At 41.1% G+C, this 19,137-nt stretch overlaps 1 protein-coding gene across 1 annotated transcript; it reads right to left on the bottom strand.

Moving 5' to 3' along the window:
* Nucleotides 1–388: 388 nt before the first annotated feature.
* asxl2 (ASXL transcriptional regulator 2) lies at nucleotides 389–18,570 on the bottom strand. The gene is given in 15 exon segments (XM_034235393.1): nucleotides 389–4,481; nucleotides 4,888–5,620; nucleotides 6,246–6,351; nucleotides 6,489–6,585; nucleotides 7,391–7,551; nucleotides 8,135–8,194; nucleotides 8,441–8,561; nucleotides 9,515–9,633; nucleotides 15,106–15,247; nucleotides 15,539–15,647; nucleotides 16,655–16,670; nucleotides 16,673–16,700; nucleotides 16,703–16,723; nucleotides 16,726–16,740; nucleotides 18,420–18,570. Coding segments are annotated over 15 exon segments (3,480 nt in total). The 5' UTR covers nucleotides 18,477–18,570; the 3' UTR covers nucleotides 389–2,786.
* Nucleotides 18,571–19,137: the final 567 nt, after the last annotated feature.

Genomic DNA, 19,137 nt, shown 5'->3' with positions numbered 1-19,137 from the left:
GGGAGACTCCAGTGTTTCAATACGTTCTTGAAGTTGGTGGATTCAAAAGAACATATTTCAAAAAACATTTTACAAAAGCAGAGACAGAGATTCTGACTTGTTGTCTGACTTGACACTACATCTTACATTTCCCATAATTCAATTTAAGATCAGTTTGGATGATTGTTGACAGACCTTGGTAGTTGATAGGTTATCACCCAATGTTTCTATTTATATTGCCATGGCTGTGCCTTTGAAACAGATATTTAATAATGCAGTTGAAACAGAAATGTATAGCTGATTAAGAAACATTTCCTATTGTGAAACACTGAACTCCCAGAACCACGGTGCCAACAATGTTTCCATAGAGTTCATCGTGGGAGACAAGCAACAGAAAACTCAGACAAAATACTTTTCATTATTTATTCATATAGTCTATAACTTCTGGTAAAATACACTTTGTTTATAAGTGCTGATTACTATATTACAGTCACCCGGAGTTTAAATGGAGACAAACTGACAGACATATTAAACAAATTCACCTAGTGATAAACCTGACGTTTCAAAAATGGTGGTGATTGCCCATGACACATAACGGGCGTTTCTTTATGAACTGCTCATCTGAAAACACACGACGGGTAACTTCAGTGAGGGAGGGGGCCGCTGCCTGACTCAGTCCTCATTAACAAAGATTTCAGCTGCCTTTCGGGGTGATTGATTGTTTTTGTTAATTATTTTTGCGGTGCAATCCAGCCCCCCAAATACAAAACATCACATTCAACCAAATAAGACCTAAATATGTATCGGGGATAAATACAATTTGTAACAGAATCAAACACTGGTACCATTTATAGTGAAATGCTAAATATGTGGAAACCTCGTCTGATTCTAGCCCTACAGTTTTAAAAACAATTTTACCCCCAATTTAATAACAGATACTTACAAAAATGGACTTGAATTCATCCACTGACCTAAAAATGGTGGTTTTAAAAACATTCTCTTTTTGTTTTCATGATAAAATGACACAAACGTAGACAGCTAAAAGGGTACACACACATATGACAACATCTCTATGGAAACATATAGACCAATAACAGAACCGTTGCTGGGCCATACAGAGTACTGATACTTGGTTATTCTCTGCATGGTGGTCCGTCACAAACAAAGTATAAGAAACACGGACAGCCAATATATTATTATTATAGTAAATACCCTGTTGATTCAAAAACAATTAGCAAATAGATTTTTGTTAATATAAAATATATTCATTAAAATATATTACTTTATGATTACTATATTACTTTCTTTAAAAAGGTGACTTTGGCATATTACCTTAGAAATAATTGCTATTAAAAACAGGCCTACTTTGCACCTCCAGGACATTTCTAAACAAAGTTGATGCGTCTAACTTTGCAATTATCATGAGCAGCCGAAAAACAGTTTTAATACTTAACACCGGCCTTTTTCCAGTTAAATATGTAGTAAAGTAAGCGCTTAAATAGTAATGCGGCTGTCCTTATACATCACACACATACATAATTGTATATTATATATCATGATACAATATTGTTTAGTGCTGACAATACCACATTCATATTGAGGGTAACTCTCCCAATACTCTGGAAAACGGCCATTTTAAGTGTTTCATCCGCCTGTTAAACGGTGTCATATTGTACCTCCAAATATTTGTGAAACTACAGCATGCTATGCTGTATCATTTTATGGAAAAGCATTTTAGCGTTTAAGAACAACGTACTGTTCTCTTTCAACAGTACAAATGATTATGTAATTAACAGGATATACTCTAGCAACGTGTGCTGTATATATATACTGTAAATAAGCAGATATTTACAGTGGAAAAACTAAATGATTCTTATTTTCTCCCCTTGCCTTGAGTGTTTTCTTTACTGATTGCCATTGCTGATCTGTCATTAGAGACATACAAGCATCAAGCCCCCGCTCACAGGAGATATATCTACTAACCGGCTATTTTGGGGAGAAAATGAAGAAGGTACACACAGCAGGAAGTAACGTTAGACCTTCAACCTGGAATCTCAATTTACCAGAAGGAACATATAGACATGTTTATGTTAAATGATGTTTGAATGTAAGTGCTGTACATAGTTTCTATAAATCCAAGTGCTTCGTCAAAAATGATTTGATGTGCAATCCTTACAAGTTCATTAAAATTCTATTTATATTCCATTTCTAAAACGATACAGGATTTTTCTAATCTTCATATCTGAGTATGTTCAGTAATAAATGTACAGTTTATATATAAAATAGTTACTGTGAGTTGCACTTCCCTGCCATGCGTGCATAAATGCCAGGAGGTACTCTACAAGCAATGATTATCATTAGCACCCTTTTTATGCCTTAAACCATAACTGATCAGGCCCAATAAGAAAAAGTGTCAGTATTCAACAGTCATTATGTTCTACAAAAATAGCAACATTCATTTTCCCTCGTTGTTTTTAAAAACTACACGTATATATAATATATATATTTAAAAAAATATATCGCACCGATCCTATCCGAGTGCAAACATTGCCAGATTTCATAATCGTCGCACGTCTGAGAGACTACTGATTTGAATCAAAACGGATTGACATTTCTACCAAAAAACGGCACGAAAACAACTTTTCTTAGATGTTGGTGAAACGAAAGACCATCCAGTGTAAATCCTTGCCTTCCCAACAGCGAACTCATGCTGGTTGTTTTTTTCTGGAGTGTTGCTTCACACCAGCAGTGATTGATTCTGAATGACCTGCTTCGATACAAATAAACCCTTGTACTTATTATTCATTTCATCGTACGACTAAACATGACACACACAGTTTGGAGGGGCCGATGCAGTCATCGTGGCAAAAGGCTCCACATCCTTTGCACATGATCATAGCCTTCAGTCTGCAGTAGCACTTAGACTGCACGTCCTCCATGTTGGAGCCCTCGATGAACGACTGCTCCGAGGAGGGCTCCCCCTGGTGGCCGGCAGGTATGGTGGTGACGGTCACGGAGAAAGACATGACGCCGCCTCCGTCGGTCTCTGAGGAGACGGTGGAGGAGCCGATGCCGGTGTGAGGTACAGACACGCTGATAGTGCCACCGAAGCACGACGCTTCCTGATTATCGAGCGTCCGCTGGGTTTGAAACTGCCGCTGGTGACTGGGGTCCACTTGGGAAAAATATGGCTCAGAGTTTCCTTGGTTACTATTGCAGAGTTCTAGGTTCCTTCGGTGTGATTGAGAAAAAGGGCTGGCGTCTTTGGCGGCTGCACTGGGGTCTGATCCCGGCTCAGTCTTTACATCAGAGCAGTGTTGAACGCTTGCTGCTTCGTCAGACTTGGTTATAGAGAATCCGTGCTGCTCTGTTTTAACTCCAGAAGCCGGAAAGAAACACTTCCTGGCTGGTTCTTCTCCTTTAGCCGCCTCCTCTCCATCTGTGCTCTCCCTTTTTAAACCGGACACAGACGTGTTAGGGATGACAGACTGCTGCAGTCTCCTGCCTTCTGGTCCTCGGCCGTATGTGGACACATTGAGCAGGTAATGTCCCATCATGGCAGGCCTCGGCATCTTCCTACGACCCAGAAACCCTACAGAAATCCTGGATTGGTCCTGACGCTCCTCTGCGTGCACCAGCTGATGAACTCTGTACTGAGGATACTGAGGCCCTATGCCAACATAAGGCTGGCTGGGCGGAGCCTTCCTCTGCATCAGAGCCTGCAGGATCTGCTCCTGAGTCTCCTTATCAGGAAGCTCCCCAAGTCTCGTGTACTCTGAGAAAACTCCTGTTCGTCCTGTTGTACTGAACGGCTGGGACATCTGTTTATCAGCCCTGTGCTCTGCAGAGTGTAGCGTCTTCCCCTTACTGCCCGAGGGTACGCTTGGCGTCTTCACCTCAGACTTGCAGAGCGGTTTTGGGAGGATCTGCTCCAGGGGAACGTCTCTGCCCTGCAGGAGCTGAGTGACCAGCGGGTTGTTTGCAGGGATACAGGAGCTGTTCTTGGTTGAAGATGCAGCAGGTGACGGGGTTTCCTGTGATGGTGTAGTGGGATTTATCTGATCACTCCCGGGTCCTGCACTGACAGAACTGGCAGGATGGCCTTTAAGTTTTTCATCAGTGTTGCTTACAGAGGATGGTGGAGAACGGTTTGGGCTTAGCAGAGTAAAAGAGTCCAGTGGGTGAGAGGGAGGTGCACTGGTCTGACTGGGGGCTGGTATGCAGGTCGGTGCCTGAGGGGAAGTTGGGGAGGGGCTGGGTGACGGCTGTGTTCGATCCTCACTGCCCCCCCCCGGCCCCGGGCCTGGCACCGCCCCCCTGGATGCAGACGATACTGCGGCCGCCGCTGCTCGCTGCACTCGGGCGAGCCGAGCTTTGGCTTTGATGTCTGCCAGAGTGCGGGCACCGGTCCGGCCCGGGCTGCTGAGCGGGCTCGGGAGGGGGGTCCTGGGGGGGTCCTGGCTAGGTGACGAAGGAACCGGGAGAATCCGTAACACTGATATCTGTGAAAGAAAAAGAAAAGGAGATTTTTAAATATGCATATACAATTACATTTAAAAAGTCTTAGTAGAAATTATTAAAAATCTACATTGCATAGCTAAGTTAACTTACTCATGTTAACTACATCACTTCTTACAATGCAAAAATATGTTTTTGTGGAAGCTTATACAACGTGTCGAGCATAAAGATTGACGGCAGAGAAATGAGAAGCCTTTGAAACATTTCTAAGGACATTTTGATGATTCTTGACATCTTTTTGCCATGACTGTCTTAGAAATGAATCTAAGCTGACTACAGTTGTCAACCACTGTAAAACTGTCAGAGCCGTCTTTCAAGCCTAGTGGTGAGGTTTTTAGTTTGACTCAGAAAGACACAGACGAAACGAAGCTCCACAAACAGTTTTCCTACCTTGAGTGGGGGAACCCTCTGACTCGGGGTCAGTGTAGCAGGGCTGGAGATGGATGAAGCTGGTGGAGACACAGAGGACACTGAAGACACTGAGGAAGCTGAGGACATGCGGGGTCTTTTCTCCGGCGTCAATTCCTCCACAATCTCACTGAGAGATTTCCTTTTCTGCGGCTCTGAGGGGCCCCTGGGCTCAGAGATGACTGCTTGGATCTCCTCAGCAGGCTTAACCACAGACGCCGGCTGATCCTCCTTCAACTCTGAACTTTTTGGTGGATGGCTTTCATCCACAGGCGACTGCGGGAGCTCAGTTTGAACCTCCTTCACTTCCTCTTCATGCTTCTTTTCAGGCAGAGAACCTCCCGCAGCCGGTTCAGCCGGCTTCTCAACCTGCCTCTCAACCTCTGGTGTTTTCACTGCAGGTGTTGGAGCCGACTGTGCTGCTGCGTTTAACCGACAATCCTCAGCGTACTGAGAGCGCCGTGTCTTCATGGGCTCTGAGGTGGAGACTTTCTCTCTCTGAGCAGGCTGCAGCTTTAGTGGCTCTTTAGTTGGCTTCACGTCTCTCACAGCAACAGCAGCATCAGTCCGGCTGCTGTCCTTGGTGCCCTTGGGATCCTCCGTTGCTCGAGTGGCAGGTTCTGCTTTCTGATGGCGGGGGGGCTTGGGCCTGGCAGACTCCTGATTCACATCAGGCTTTGTCAGCTGTTTGGATTCCTCAAGGCTGAGCCCAGAGCTACACAGAGGGAGAGAGAAAGGAACAAGTCATACATCCTGAGATCAAATGTCTTCTTTGCTAAAAGGGATTCAGACATTTTATAAAACAAAAAAAGGTTTTATGTTGAAAGTGACGGGACAATTTAGTTAGATTCATTATAATGTTTTTTATAGATCTCAGAAGAAAAACATTACAGCTTAATTCATGTTTGCTTTTTAAAACAAAAACTACTCGGATTACCTCCATAAGTGTTTCCGAGATGATCTGAATTTACAGAAATGTGTGTATTTATTTAAATAAATCACACATATTGTAAACCTGCATAGTAGCCTCAGTATGACGTTTGAAATAAAAAAAATGGAGTTAATCCATGATTTTATGACCCTAAAAGAAATAACTTGAGATGAGATAACGTGAGATGGGGGTGGGGTTGGATCCTACAACACACCACAATTTAATAGCAATCCATATCTGAAGTTAGATATATAATAGACCGTGTCAATTAAGTGAGGAAAAAATCCTTGGGATAAGTAAGGAGCTGTCTTTTGGTGTTTGGGAAATCTGAAGAGAAAAAGGCCTTTTAAAAAGAAAGCTAAATCAGATGAGTGAATGCATAAATAAATGATCATAGAGGAGAACTCACTTTTCACCATAATAAGTTTCAAAGAAGGCTTCCTTCCAGTGCTCAACTCTCTTTTCCTTCTCGATTTCTTGCCGCATTCGTAGCTGCAACTCAGGAGTGAATTCCCCTGTAGAGAAAGAAGTTACATAAGAAACTAAAAGTAAAATGATACTATCTGTGAAGTGGCAATGAACCTTGGTGATGTAACAGTTCTTTGAATATGAAGTGAATGCAGTTATTATCAGTGGGAACAGTTGCACTGACCCTCAGCCAGACGCTCCTTCCACGACTGAGCCGCTGATGTGAAGAACTCGTTGTTCAAGGCAGAGCTGGTGACCTTCAGTAGGCCGTCAATGCAAGCCTGGGGAGAAGAAGCACATCGTTATGAATAACATCAGCACAATCACCATCAATACATCGGCTTATTCTTTCCATATGTGATAGTTAAACATCAGTATAGCTATATAGAAGTTAACTGTTTAAAATGTACATAAATGTATGTTTTCTACTATTTTCTGTGATTCAGCACGTGCAACGATTGACAGGAAAGATGGCAGTGTTTCCCATACATTGATTTATTTGTGGGGCCGCCAGAAATAAATATCGTCCGCGACAAATGGATCTTTTTTGTTTGTTTTTTGTTTTAATTTTGGTGGTCTAATGGATAGTGAGGTGGGCTGATAATCGGAAGGTTGCGAGTTCAAATCCCGCCTGGAACACCACTACTAGTGTGCCCTTGAATAAGGCACTTAGCCCTCAGTTACTCCAGGGAGAATGTCCCTGTAGTTGGTCATTGTAAATCGCTTTGGAATAAGGCGTCTGCTAAATGCCTGAATTGTAAATTATATTTTTGGGACAATAAACCCCACAGATCCTCAACTCCTGTGTGTCTCACTCATTAACAACGCAACACAGAGCAACAAGAACGTTGTCTACAGTAGCCATGAACTCGCATGTATTTTCTTATTTGAGGCGGGGTGGATGCGTGGGCCACCCGAATAGGTTAAGGGGCCTTTGGCTTTTCTTGCCGGGGGGTGTGGTGCCCCCACAAATAGAATCAAATTCTGTGGGAAACACTGAAATGACATGCAAATATATTAGACTCTTCATTTAGTGCTCGATAATGTAACAAAAAGCATGAGAAGTAAGAATAGTTTTCGAGGCACCTGACGGTCCACCTCAGGCAGGAGTTTGAGCAGCTTCTGCTGGCAGTCTCCAGGCAGGACGGAGAAGGTGTGTTTGTTGATGATCGCCCGCAAGTTGGTGTTAACTAAGATGGAGTCTGGTGTTTCCACATCAATGTTACACTTGGTGCGTTTGAACTGCCCTGCGATACAAAACAGGAAACAGATGTAAGCTAAGACAGAATCAGCAAAATATGCCGATCTTGCAACAGAGAGTAACTCGCAGTCAAATTATTTTGCTAATGTGGGAAACTTTTGCATTCTTGAAATATAGCAGTTTCAGCGATTATTTTAAATTATTTTATTGGATGAGGTTAGTGTTTTCTTGTTGTCAACAAATCCCATGAAAATTAAAAATGTCCTAAAACAGCTGGGTGATGTCGTTTTTAGTAAATGCTATTCCTACAACGCTAAGCAGTTACTTTGTCGTGGATTATTTAAAACTGTGGATGAATCATTTTTGAGTGCACCATTGAGTATTACAGCAACAGGAAATTGTACCAGTGACTCACAATAGACCGCAGTCTCACTGCAACGTTGTGGGTTTATACATTTTTGGATAGCAATGGAGGACTATGGAAAAGAGGAATATGCTATGATAGGCTTTGGCACACAGGTAATACTTGATATTAGCATAGGAGTGTTGGATTAGTATTTGTTATTGCTAGCCCTTTTCTTTGAGTTTTCCAAACCAATCTGTTGAATATAAGTAGAAGTGTGACTTACCTGCACTAAGGCGGCCTGACCTCTGAGAAACCTTCCTGGGGACAACCGGGTGGCATAAGTCTGTGTTGACAGGGGGAAAAGAGTAATTGCACGTCAGAGATCTAACTCTCACACTCAAGTTGCCAAATAAAGGAGTCATGTTTAGATGATGTCTTTTGTTGTGTCGTTATGTAAATCTATCAGGACAATACCCAAGATCTGTATCAGTTACAGTCCTGTATCATCAAACCATGCATTAAATATCCCATGTGACTACTACTAGTGTCATTGTAAATTGTATTTGATAGTATAATAGCTGCCACCTACCGGTCTTTGTAGTAATGTTGTCAGCCATATCTTTGATGGTTTTCAGAAGCAGTCTAGGACTGGAGGTGGTTGGCATCCCCACCTGTCTGCGCTGGTTTCTCTGCTGCTGCTGCTTCAAGGCCTGAAAACAAGTCAAATAAGAAGGGAATAAATAGCCAGCAGAATGAGAAACAGCGAGTGTCCCTCTGCTTTCCTGCAACTACTCCCCCGGGGCCACTCGCCTGGTTAAATAACCGCTAAATGACAGGGCTGCAATGAAATGGGTTGCATAAAACAAGCCTGAATCAAATCTGTTGTAAATCTGTCGAGGAGTCTGATCAACTCAAAAACACAATGTCAACGGATTAAAGAAGCAGACAGTCCTCTGAGTGACTGTGCTTCGACTCAGCGGATTGAAACAGAATCACAGAATACACAATAAGTATCTCCAGCACTCTTATTTCAGTAAAATGGCTTCATCTGTTGTTTCCACGCCCAATGAAGGAACCCTAATTGGTCTTACAGAGCCGCAAAGTACACACCAGCACAGATGGAGTGAATTACAATCAAGTGAAATCTAATTAAACGGAACACAAAAGGCACGAAGCAGCCAATAGAAAGATGTTGTGGATTATGAGCACATTAATACTGAAAAACCAGCTATAGGCATTTTTCCAGCAGCGTCATTGTTTTTAAATAATTAGCACAAGATGTTTTACAGGCGGGGAATGGAAAGATAGTTGGCGCCTGCTGACACGCTAACATGGGTTGTTTACACGTTAAATGAAAACGTGTCAGCAAAAAAGTGTGAGTAAGAGGTGTGAAATACAAATTCAGATCATTTCTGTTTTTAGATTTAAGTGTAGTGGTCTCCTTTAAATGTTATACACTTGGTATACAAATGCAATACAAAATATATGACTACTAAACAAGAATGTGTGTTAAAGGTAGAAGGGATTTGTATGGGTGTTTGTGAGCATGAGGGTGTGGCAGGAACTAGTTTAGAATCTGACACATGCTTGAACAAATGGTGAATATAGTTAGAAGCTGTTTTTAACATCATAAAAAAACAAAGAATAGCAAACCCAGTAGTACCTGTTTGAGAGCTTTCTTGCTGTGCTTCTGCGAGGGAGAGATGAGTTTACTGCTGGGGACAGAAGGCGACGAGCATCGAGGCTGCGGAGAGGACGGCTGTGACTGCAGCTTGGAGGGAACTGCAAACACAAAAGCACCAAACAGATGTTACAAAATACACTTCCCGAGGGTGGTGTACAGACTTTGTGACATCACGCTTTGTTTTGATGACACTGAAACCAATACAGTGCACAAAGAAGTAGATTGCATTACCTCGCTAAGATATCACATTACAAGAAATGAGCTGAACATCTGATTGTTCCCAACAACTTCTCTGTTCTACATTTCTACCACCACGCCTTTTCTACGTAATGTACCAGTTTTATTTGTTTATGATTCAATGTTATCTCATTTGACTTTGTGTCTCCTGCATTTCAAAATAAAACGATATCTGAGGCCTCCCACTCAGATATAAAGGTTATTTGCTTGGTAGTTCCTAACTTGTGCATAATGAGGAAGTGGTTAGGGTCACACTGAGAAAATACAGTTTCCTGCTTTAACAGTCACTTAAAATATACAAGTGGCAGAGAGAAATAATGAAAGTCAGTGAGAGCACAGCCTGAGGAAAACAAAAATAATTGCTACCCGAAGAAGGGCTCATTCAGCAAAGTTGCCACGCAATCCGAGGCAATCAGGTGTGCACTTCACAAGACAGCAATGATTTGACCCCAAAGAGAAAAAGCTGCCGCCTCTCTGCTACAATTAACAGAAGACATTATTGGAACAACATAGAAAGATAAAACCCACCTCTTGCTATCATCATGTCTGATGCTCAGGGTATTCCAAGCATTATCTTGAGGCCACGATGCAATGTGTGTTCGCCTCTTCTGATGCTACGTCAGCTGGTTTCCTGTGTTTCCGCAATGACTTCTAACCAGAGCTGCGAAGGGGCGTTAACTATCTTAGTCATTACTGATAACCAACCACTGGAAATCAGCTGATGAGCAGAGCTTCATTCCTTTCTTATTGTTTTGTTTCTAGTGAGGCTGCCTGAATGATTGTTCAACCGCACTGACAATTATACAAAAAGAAAGAAGCTTTATCCATTTAATACTCGAAACAGAGCTTTCAAATTAATGTTGGTTGGCTTGCGAAATTAGTCTACCATCAGGATCATTTAGCTCAGACTTTCCTACATTTAACCCTTGTGTTGTTGTGTTCAAAAGCTGTTACCGTTCACGGTGTTCGCGGGTCCATTTTGACCCCATGATTTATCTCAGTCCAAAACACACCAAAAAATTACTATCATCCAATATTGTTTTAACTACATCATAACTAACTTATAATGCAGTCACACATAACCGTACAATCTTGTTGTAATTGTATGTTATGGCCCCAAAACACATAACACCACATATTGCACACATGCATACTAGGGATGGGAACGATTAATCGAATATTCGAAATTACTCAAGTATTTGAATTATTTTTTTGGGAGGGATGCCTAAGTTGATTACACATTATCAAATGGAATAATTCAATGTATACGACAATGCCATAGCTAAATGTGTTAGGTCTAAAGGTGTGTTTTGCTCCGCTCACCGGTCCCTCACAGCGGGCAGAGCTGCAGGTGCTGATCTCTCTCTCTCGCGTCCGGTTATACTTCACTCGCGGTTATGTCCAAATCCATCAGATCTAGCTAGTTCTAGCTAATGATATGGCTGCTGCCCCTCCCTACACGCAGATCACGCAGACTCAAACCTCATCTTTTGCCCAAATTCCAGCTGAGAGGGTCTTCTCTACAGCTCGCCTGATAGTGAATCGCCTCCGCACCCACCTCTCCCCTGAGCATGTAGACATGCTCATATTCTTAAACAAGAATGAGTATTGAATAGGGATGTAACGATATATCGAATATCGCGGTAAATAAATGTTTCAATACCGTCGTGAGACTGACAAAATCTACCGCAATCTTTTTTTTAAAATTTACTTTATTTAACCAGATGGTCCCATTGAGATCATCGATCTCTTTTTCAAGGGAGACCTGTCCAACATGGCAGCAAGTAGGTTACAACATGAACATAAAACAACAGAACACAAAAGGACATCGTATTTACAGGGCTACATGTACATACCTAGAGACATTGACAAGTAGTACCAACAGTATATTTATATCTCGCCCTGTCAATAAGCCTCACCTTCTTGGCCAAAACGGTATTGTTTTTGAAGTGGTGGAGAGACCATGCACAGTTTGACCCACTGCTGTTACCCATGGCCAAAGCATATCTCTCTGTCCCAGCAACATCAGTACCAAGCAACAGAGTTTTTTCCACAGCAGGGGATATTGCAAACGCCCAAACATCCCAGCTTCTACCTGGAAATGTGGACATGCTCATATTCCTAAAAGATAACCTTGATGATGCTGAGTGAGTGAGTTAGAGTTGAGTTACTTGAAAAAAAAGTGAAACTTGATTTATTCTATTGCAGGGTCTGATTATTATATTGTTGACACTTTAAAATACTACCAGGGTTTCCCACACATAGACTATACTTGGGCGGGCCGCCCAGGTATATTAACGGCCGCCCAGTATATTTCGCGACCCATTTAGGTTTTCTTTTTTAATTATAATTTTTTTTTATAATTTTTTTTTTTGTATTCGTCCGTGACCACGACGCCATCTGCGATCGATTAACTTGTGGACAATGATCCCTCGCTCCCTTGCTCTGATGTCGCCTCCTTCTGGCCTGTTAAGTGGCCTGCCTCACACAGGGTGACTGGCTGTCCACATGATGGGGCCTGCCGACATGGCCACTGTCATACAGATCATAAATCAAAGCCCTTGATTGGTCTCTGTGTGTCATTCAAGCTCGGGATAACCTCAGCTCAGGTGAGGTAAAGGACTCTCTGAGTGTTTAGATAGTTAACTTAGTCTAAGTTCTCAGTGGGTCTTAAACTGTGTGGTCACCATTTATGTAAACACATATTTCCATTTGAGAGGGTAGTGATTGGTCTAATGGATAGTGAGGTGGGCTGAAGATCGGAAGGCTGTGAGTTCAAATCCCGCCAGGAACACCACCACTAGTGTGCCCTTGAGTAAGGCACTTAGCCCTTAGTTACTCCAGGGAGAATGTCCCTGTAATCGGTCATTATAAGTCGCTTTGGATAAAAGCGTCAGCTAAATGAAATGTAATGTGATTAGTAAAATATGCATGAATAAATAAACAAAAAGTTAACTAGGTGAAAAAAGGTAAGATACACTTTTAAAACTTGTTGAGAGAAAACTAGTCTTTGCTGCTGCCTCAAAGAGGAGCAGGGGGAGAGGATGGAGAGGGGGGAGAGGAGGGAGACAGGAGAGGCTGATTCAGGAGCACAGACACACTCACAACTATAAATGAACCAAAACTAAATTAATAAACAAGTTTGAGTGGTTTTTTCATATTGGAAATGGTATGTTATTGGTTATGGCCTTGATTTTATGATTATTGAAATGTATACAGTTCTGTTTAATATAGGTGTTTCCATAGATCTAGTCTCTTTATTTTCCCCTCAAAGTGCACCAGATTGATGCATTTAACTCCAAAATAAAAAATAAAATCTTACCGGGGGGGCATGCCCCTGGACCCCCCTAGAGGATTTGAGGTCAACCCCCACTAAAAATCACATGGATAGGTTCCTAAATACATTTATTTTTTAAAATAGTAACCCATTTCCATATGTTCATGTGTGGGTAGTAGATTTAAACTATAGGGCTATCATGATGGGCCCTGCCTGTACCTGTACCTGTACCTGTACCTGTTCGCTCTGCCATCGCGTGAAGGGTCCTAACAAGCGACCAACAGAAAGGTTAATGTTGTTGCACGTCACCTCAACCCAGGGCTCTCGACTAACTTTTTCCCCCATCCTCCCGGAACCGTCCCGAAATACAATCTAAGCCGTCCCGAAATTAATGTGGACCGTCCCGAATTTAAAACGTTAGTTTTTTTACATTATCATTAGTTAAAATCATTCAAAGTGACCTTTAACATAAATAAAACATCATACAAATCATTAGATGATAATTCATCAACCTTTTTATTTGAGTAAATCATTCAATCACATAAACAAAGGCCAAATATATTTAAACAAACACACAAACGAGAAAATTACTCTAATATTGAATCCAATCAAGTCCCATCCAATTAACAAAAGAATCCAACTCTCTGTCCTGAAGACAGAACCCAGAGTAACCACTAACCAGGATGACAGTCTGTCAGTCAGGAGACCTTTACAAACTGCCCCGCCCCCTCGCACACAGACGGGAGAGAGAGATCTCGTCTGGATTGGAAAGCTCGAAAATACATCATAGACGCATGTTGTAACTAAAACTGCGATATAATGTGTATGTAGCAATAATACATATGACATATTTTTTAAATGTCTCCAGTACCGATAAAAAGTCTGATAACGTCGGAGCTTAACGTTACCACTGTCTTTAATAATTCCGGCCCGGGGCCCGTTTAATACCGGGGCTCGGTACCCATCCCTACATGGGGAGAGGCGCAGGATATTGCTAAGGACTAAATACGATGGAGGGTTCTCTTCTCAGCCTTATTACCCGTAGGGGATGAAGAGGAGTAAGTAAATAAAGAGGCCGGCGCTCCAGGGTCTGGTTCTGCTGTGCGTTTTTGTGATTAACGGTAAAACATTTCAGAATTCCTCCACGGGATGCCATTGTACATCACTCAACCCGCGAAATATACACACACTCAGTACATAGCTAGACCCGCGAATTTGCGGGCACAGCTGTAGCTACGTGTGTGTGTATTTCACGGGTTTCTAAATGTTTTGTGCGTGTGTGTTTATGTTGACAAGGAGGTTTAATAACTGTGTGCTACACACAACATGCAGTCGGTTTCATTTTCATCGCCGTTTGTAGTAGAGTTAGCAGGGTATTTTTATTTTAACTCTCGTCCCAAATTTATTTTTTATCCTCCCCGACACTATTTTATTCGACGACGGGACGTCCTTAAGCTCGAGCCCTGCCTCGTTACAGTGGATGAAGGGGGTGGGCTTTATCTAAAGTCAAAGATGAATCTTGATTGGGCCAAATTTGACCTTGAGTCACCCACAACAATTCTGCTGGGTCTCCCCAGACCCGAACACCAAATCATTTTTTTAAGAGACCTTCAGACTTGGCAAAAATTGTCAAAATCAGTTTTGTAGTGTTTATATAGCTGTTGTGGAGGATGACGCCTTGTTCCGATACAAAAAACTAGAGCGTAGATATTATATAATTTTAACTTGGAACGGGTCGCGGGAGACCCGAACACAACATAAGTAGATGACCATTACATGTATGTATGATCTGTATGTGTAATGTGTATTTGTAAAGCGCTTTGAGAGTCATTGATAAAGCGCTATAATAAATATAAGGATTATTATTATAATAAGGGTTAAATAACTACTTTACTTTATTTTCACATCTGAATTAAATACATTCAAGCTTATATAAATGTTGATGTGTAATTCCTAAATAATGGGAAAACGTTATTGTAGATGATGGCCTGTGAACTCTACTGGAATAAGTGAATAAGTGTTTTAGTGTTGTCCAAACGGTTAGTAATGACAGTACCTCTCCGCATCCACCTCCCTCTCCTGCCCTCTCCAGCGATGGCACTGCTGTTGTTTTCTGTGCTTTGGGAGTCAGAGAGATTGTCACTGCTGTCCTCAGAGTCCTCCTCAGAAAGCTCCTTCATCACGTCTGAAATGTCCTTCTACATAAAATAAAATAAAACATAGTGTGTTATCTTTATGTTATACATTCAGAAGAAGAGCCAAGCAGAAATTCCAAAACATCTTAATCAACCTAACCATAACCCGTACTGAAAACAAAACCCAAAGCATTCACATTTTAGTAGAATACATTTTAAACATAATTATCTTTGGTCATCATATTATAATGAATGTTTTCTTACCCTTCTTAAGTAGATAGACATTGTGAATGCTCTTTTACTTAGCAGCCCAGTCACAATGATAGCCTTACAGAGCACAATAGTGACACTAACCTTAAGAGTGTAGACCCCCATTCTGCCGGGAACTTTGTAGAAGATCCCCTCATCCCCACGAGAGTTTGTGTGCAGCATTGCGTTCAGACATGCCAGCGGCGAGGTTCCACTGTATCATGAGAGAAAAACGCAAATTACACATCTGTTCCCCAATAAATCACACAGCTGGGAGAAAGCTGTAAGAAGGCTGCTCTGATATCTGGGGAGAAACTGCGATCATGCTCCAGGAGGACACGTAGGAGTTCAGGTCAGATTGTTACGACCTGATTGATAATCTCGGATAAAACTGGTCTGGAATTATTATGTCTGTTGCACAAAATCGGCTTACCTTTTATTGTAAAGTTGAGTTCATTAAGAGTGCACAATAAGGCTTCAGCAGTTGTACAAAATATGTATCGAGAGGCACATAATGAAGCATTAATGCAACTTACATTTGTGTTGTTTTGCATATAGTCTATAACTTCATAAAGTACATAAGCAAAATGTTAGGTGATAAAACGCATAGATAACATTTTTTTTAAATCTGTTATGTATTTGGAAAATTACACTAGTTAGGCTTCCAATATTGCCAGCCCGATCATTTATCTCATTAAATGGACACCCCCGCTAAATACTTTGGATAATATCATGTAACTGTGTGTTGAGTAAAACATCAGCATCCATTCTTTACTTTTTTAGAACTTAGAATAATGTACCATACTGAAAAATGTAAATGTATGTTATGCAACAGGTGGCTATAGATACTGTACGTATAGCAGGTGTAGGTATAATACAAGAGGGAGTCCAACACTGTCTTTAGCAACTGAACCTAGGACATGTTTATTGTTACATGCAAAAAGGTAAAACAGAACTAAGTGGCAGTGAGTTTGTTAAGATAAGGGGTGGGGGCTAGCTTTTCTTAACCTTCTGGATGAGAACAGTGACAAATGAAAAAAAAAGAAATGAAAAGAAAATATTAATTGAGTAGAATAATGGTTACATTGACACAAGAGAAAGGGAAGAATGTGCATTTGAGCAATCGAGTACAGAGGGAGAAAAGCTGTGTGAAGTCTCGTGAAAAATGTGTCCCCTATGAAAGGCATTGGCGGCAGTAAAGCTACGGAGCCCTGGACATACCTTATTTCCTTAAGCTTTCTCTTTGGATCACCTGCAGGATCTCTTGTAATGGCTCATGGGCGTATTAGGAGGTATTTCTCCAAAACCTACGGGCAAAAAGAAAGCACAGATGAGTTCAGTGAGTGAGAGTGGTTGTTATAAAACATGAAGCTGAAGAGTTCACACACTGAAGCTTTCCAAAAGGTTTACACAAAGCATCTGCACAATACACAGAATAATCAAGAACAATAACATTGTGGCTTTTTGCTTTTAAGATCTTCTGCTATGATGTTGTTCCACTGTTTGTCTAACTACAAAGTTATCATTTCCACACATGGCTAGGGCAGATCCAAGGAAACATTGCGTTATGTAATGACATGAACAGCAAAAGCAGCAAGACCACTTGAAGAAAACGTAAAGAACTGCGAAGCATGACAATAGAAGCATCTCACAATACAGTAACAGTACAGAAACTGTCACGCCTTCGTAAAAAATGTGAACACAACCATGCTTTATTTTGCTCCCACCTTGTACATTCTTGTATCAACTGTTGTATAGCCCCGCATACACATTCCAACAATAGTAATGGGTGTTTTGAAAATAACTTAGTTACAGCAAGTATCAATAGCCACGTTATGTAACTAAATACTGTCAACAACTAAGGGGTACAACTAAAAGTGGATGTCTACATAAGCAAAAACATAACTTTTTAACTATGACATATTTGGCAGTGGAGGGATTTAACCTAGTACATTAACATGTTTTTTAATGAAACGTTATACTTTTACTACACTACATTTCAGAGGCAATTATATAACTTTTTACTCTACTGCATTTATCTGAAAATTACTTTTCTCAACAAAAAAGGAAGATGTGCTTGTATATGATGCAGTACTGTGTTCCTAAGAAAACTCAGTGCTGTTCGAACTCTGATCTAAAACATTGATAAACAACAATATCAAATATATATATACACGTATTTATTCGTCAAAAACAAAGAATACACTTCTAAAAGGTGCCATTCTGCATACTGGGTCATTCGTACATTAAGCTGGTAATACTTATGTAACATTTTGAATAAGACATTTTACTTGTCATGCAGTTTTGCTACGTATTGTATTGCATGGCGTCTCTACTTTTGATTAAGTAAAATATTTGAATACTTTTTCCACCACTGCTTGTTGGGAGTTTTGATATGTTGTAGTTGATGGCATGCTACACTAGACAGATAGCTACAATGCTAACCACAATAATCAGTGTATTCTGATAAATCCCCAAACCGTGACATGCAATATACTAACTCGCTGATATATCATGGAGTTGGGATCATGTCAGGGGAATTACTTTAGCTCAGATATTGTACGTCATAAGGTGTTTTATTTGAGGCTCGAACCTCACAAACTTGACGAACTTAGCAGGAGCTAACATGCTAACCTGGCTAGCGCAGCTGTGACGTGATTACTTAACGGTTACTTTCAATCCGCTTTGAATCCTGACAAACATGTCAACCTTGTTTAGTGGACGCAACACAGAGAAGGGGTTTAAAAACATGCTTAGGTGCACACAGCTGACCGTCACCTCGGTGCAATGTGTGCTTATTTACGGTGACAGCTAACTAGCCCTAGTGACAGCGCTGCTCCAAATGTCTGACCGTCAACACAGGGCCTCGCGCGAAGCACGCAACATCCCGACTATAGCAGGTCATGAACTCATAAACACAGTTGTACAAGTGGGAGCGTTCAAGGGAAACAACCACAACAAACGAAGGTAAAGACGCATAGAATACCGTTTTAGCGGCTTCTGCCCACGTCCTCCCCTTCTTTTTCTTCTGTCTCTCCCTCATCGCTGACGTCCTGTTGCAGCAGAGTAGTGTTGAGTGTATGTTCCAGTTGAAATGTTGCTGTAGTTACCGCGTAAGATCCACTCCGTCTGCCATGTTGGACTTACTGTTAAAAAAAAAAAAGGGTCACGTGACTCCGAGGGAAACGTCATCCTACTGTATGAAGCTGTCACTGCAAAGACTTCAAGAGTTACCACAATGTTTAGAAAGCTGTCATGCCGAGTTCTCAAGATTCCCCATAGTGAATATTTGACGGGCAGTCTTATATATCTTCCACTGTCATTATGTATATATTTAACTTTAAAGTATTGTTATTTATCTTCTATTTTGAGATGTTTATATTTTATTATTATGTATGTTTATGTTGTACTCCTTTTCATCTTCACATTGTGGGCAATGCCTTGTTTAAATGGGATCAATAAAGTATATCTTATCTTATAATGTTTATAAAGATGTCATTGCAAAGAATTCAAAACGTCCCACTTAATTACAAGTGAAAGAAGTACTCAGATGTTGTACTCAGTGGTGGAAGAAGTACTCTGATGCTTTACTTGAGTAAAAGTAATATATTATTGTCAAAATACTTAATTACAAGAAAAAAGAAAAGTCCTGCATTTTTTGCGTAAAGTATAAGAAGTAAAAGTTATCATTGTGCAGACAAATT

Source organism: Gymnodraco acuticeps, unplaced genomic scaffold (assembly GCF_902827175.1).
Source record: "Gymnodraco acuticeps unplaced genomic scaffold, fGymAcu1.1, whole genome shotgun sequence".
Classification (NCBI taxonomy): Eukaryota; Metazoa; Chordata; class Actinopteri; order Perciformes; family Bathydraconidae; genus Gymnodraco; species Gymnodraco acuticeps.
The sequence above is the reverse complement of the archived record's forward strand: the minus strand, read 5'-3'. Positions and strand labels throughout refer to the sequence as shown.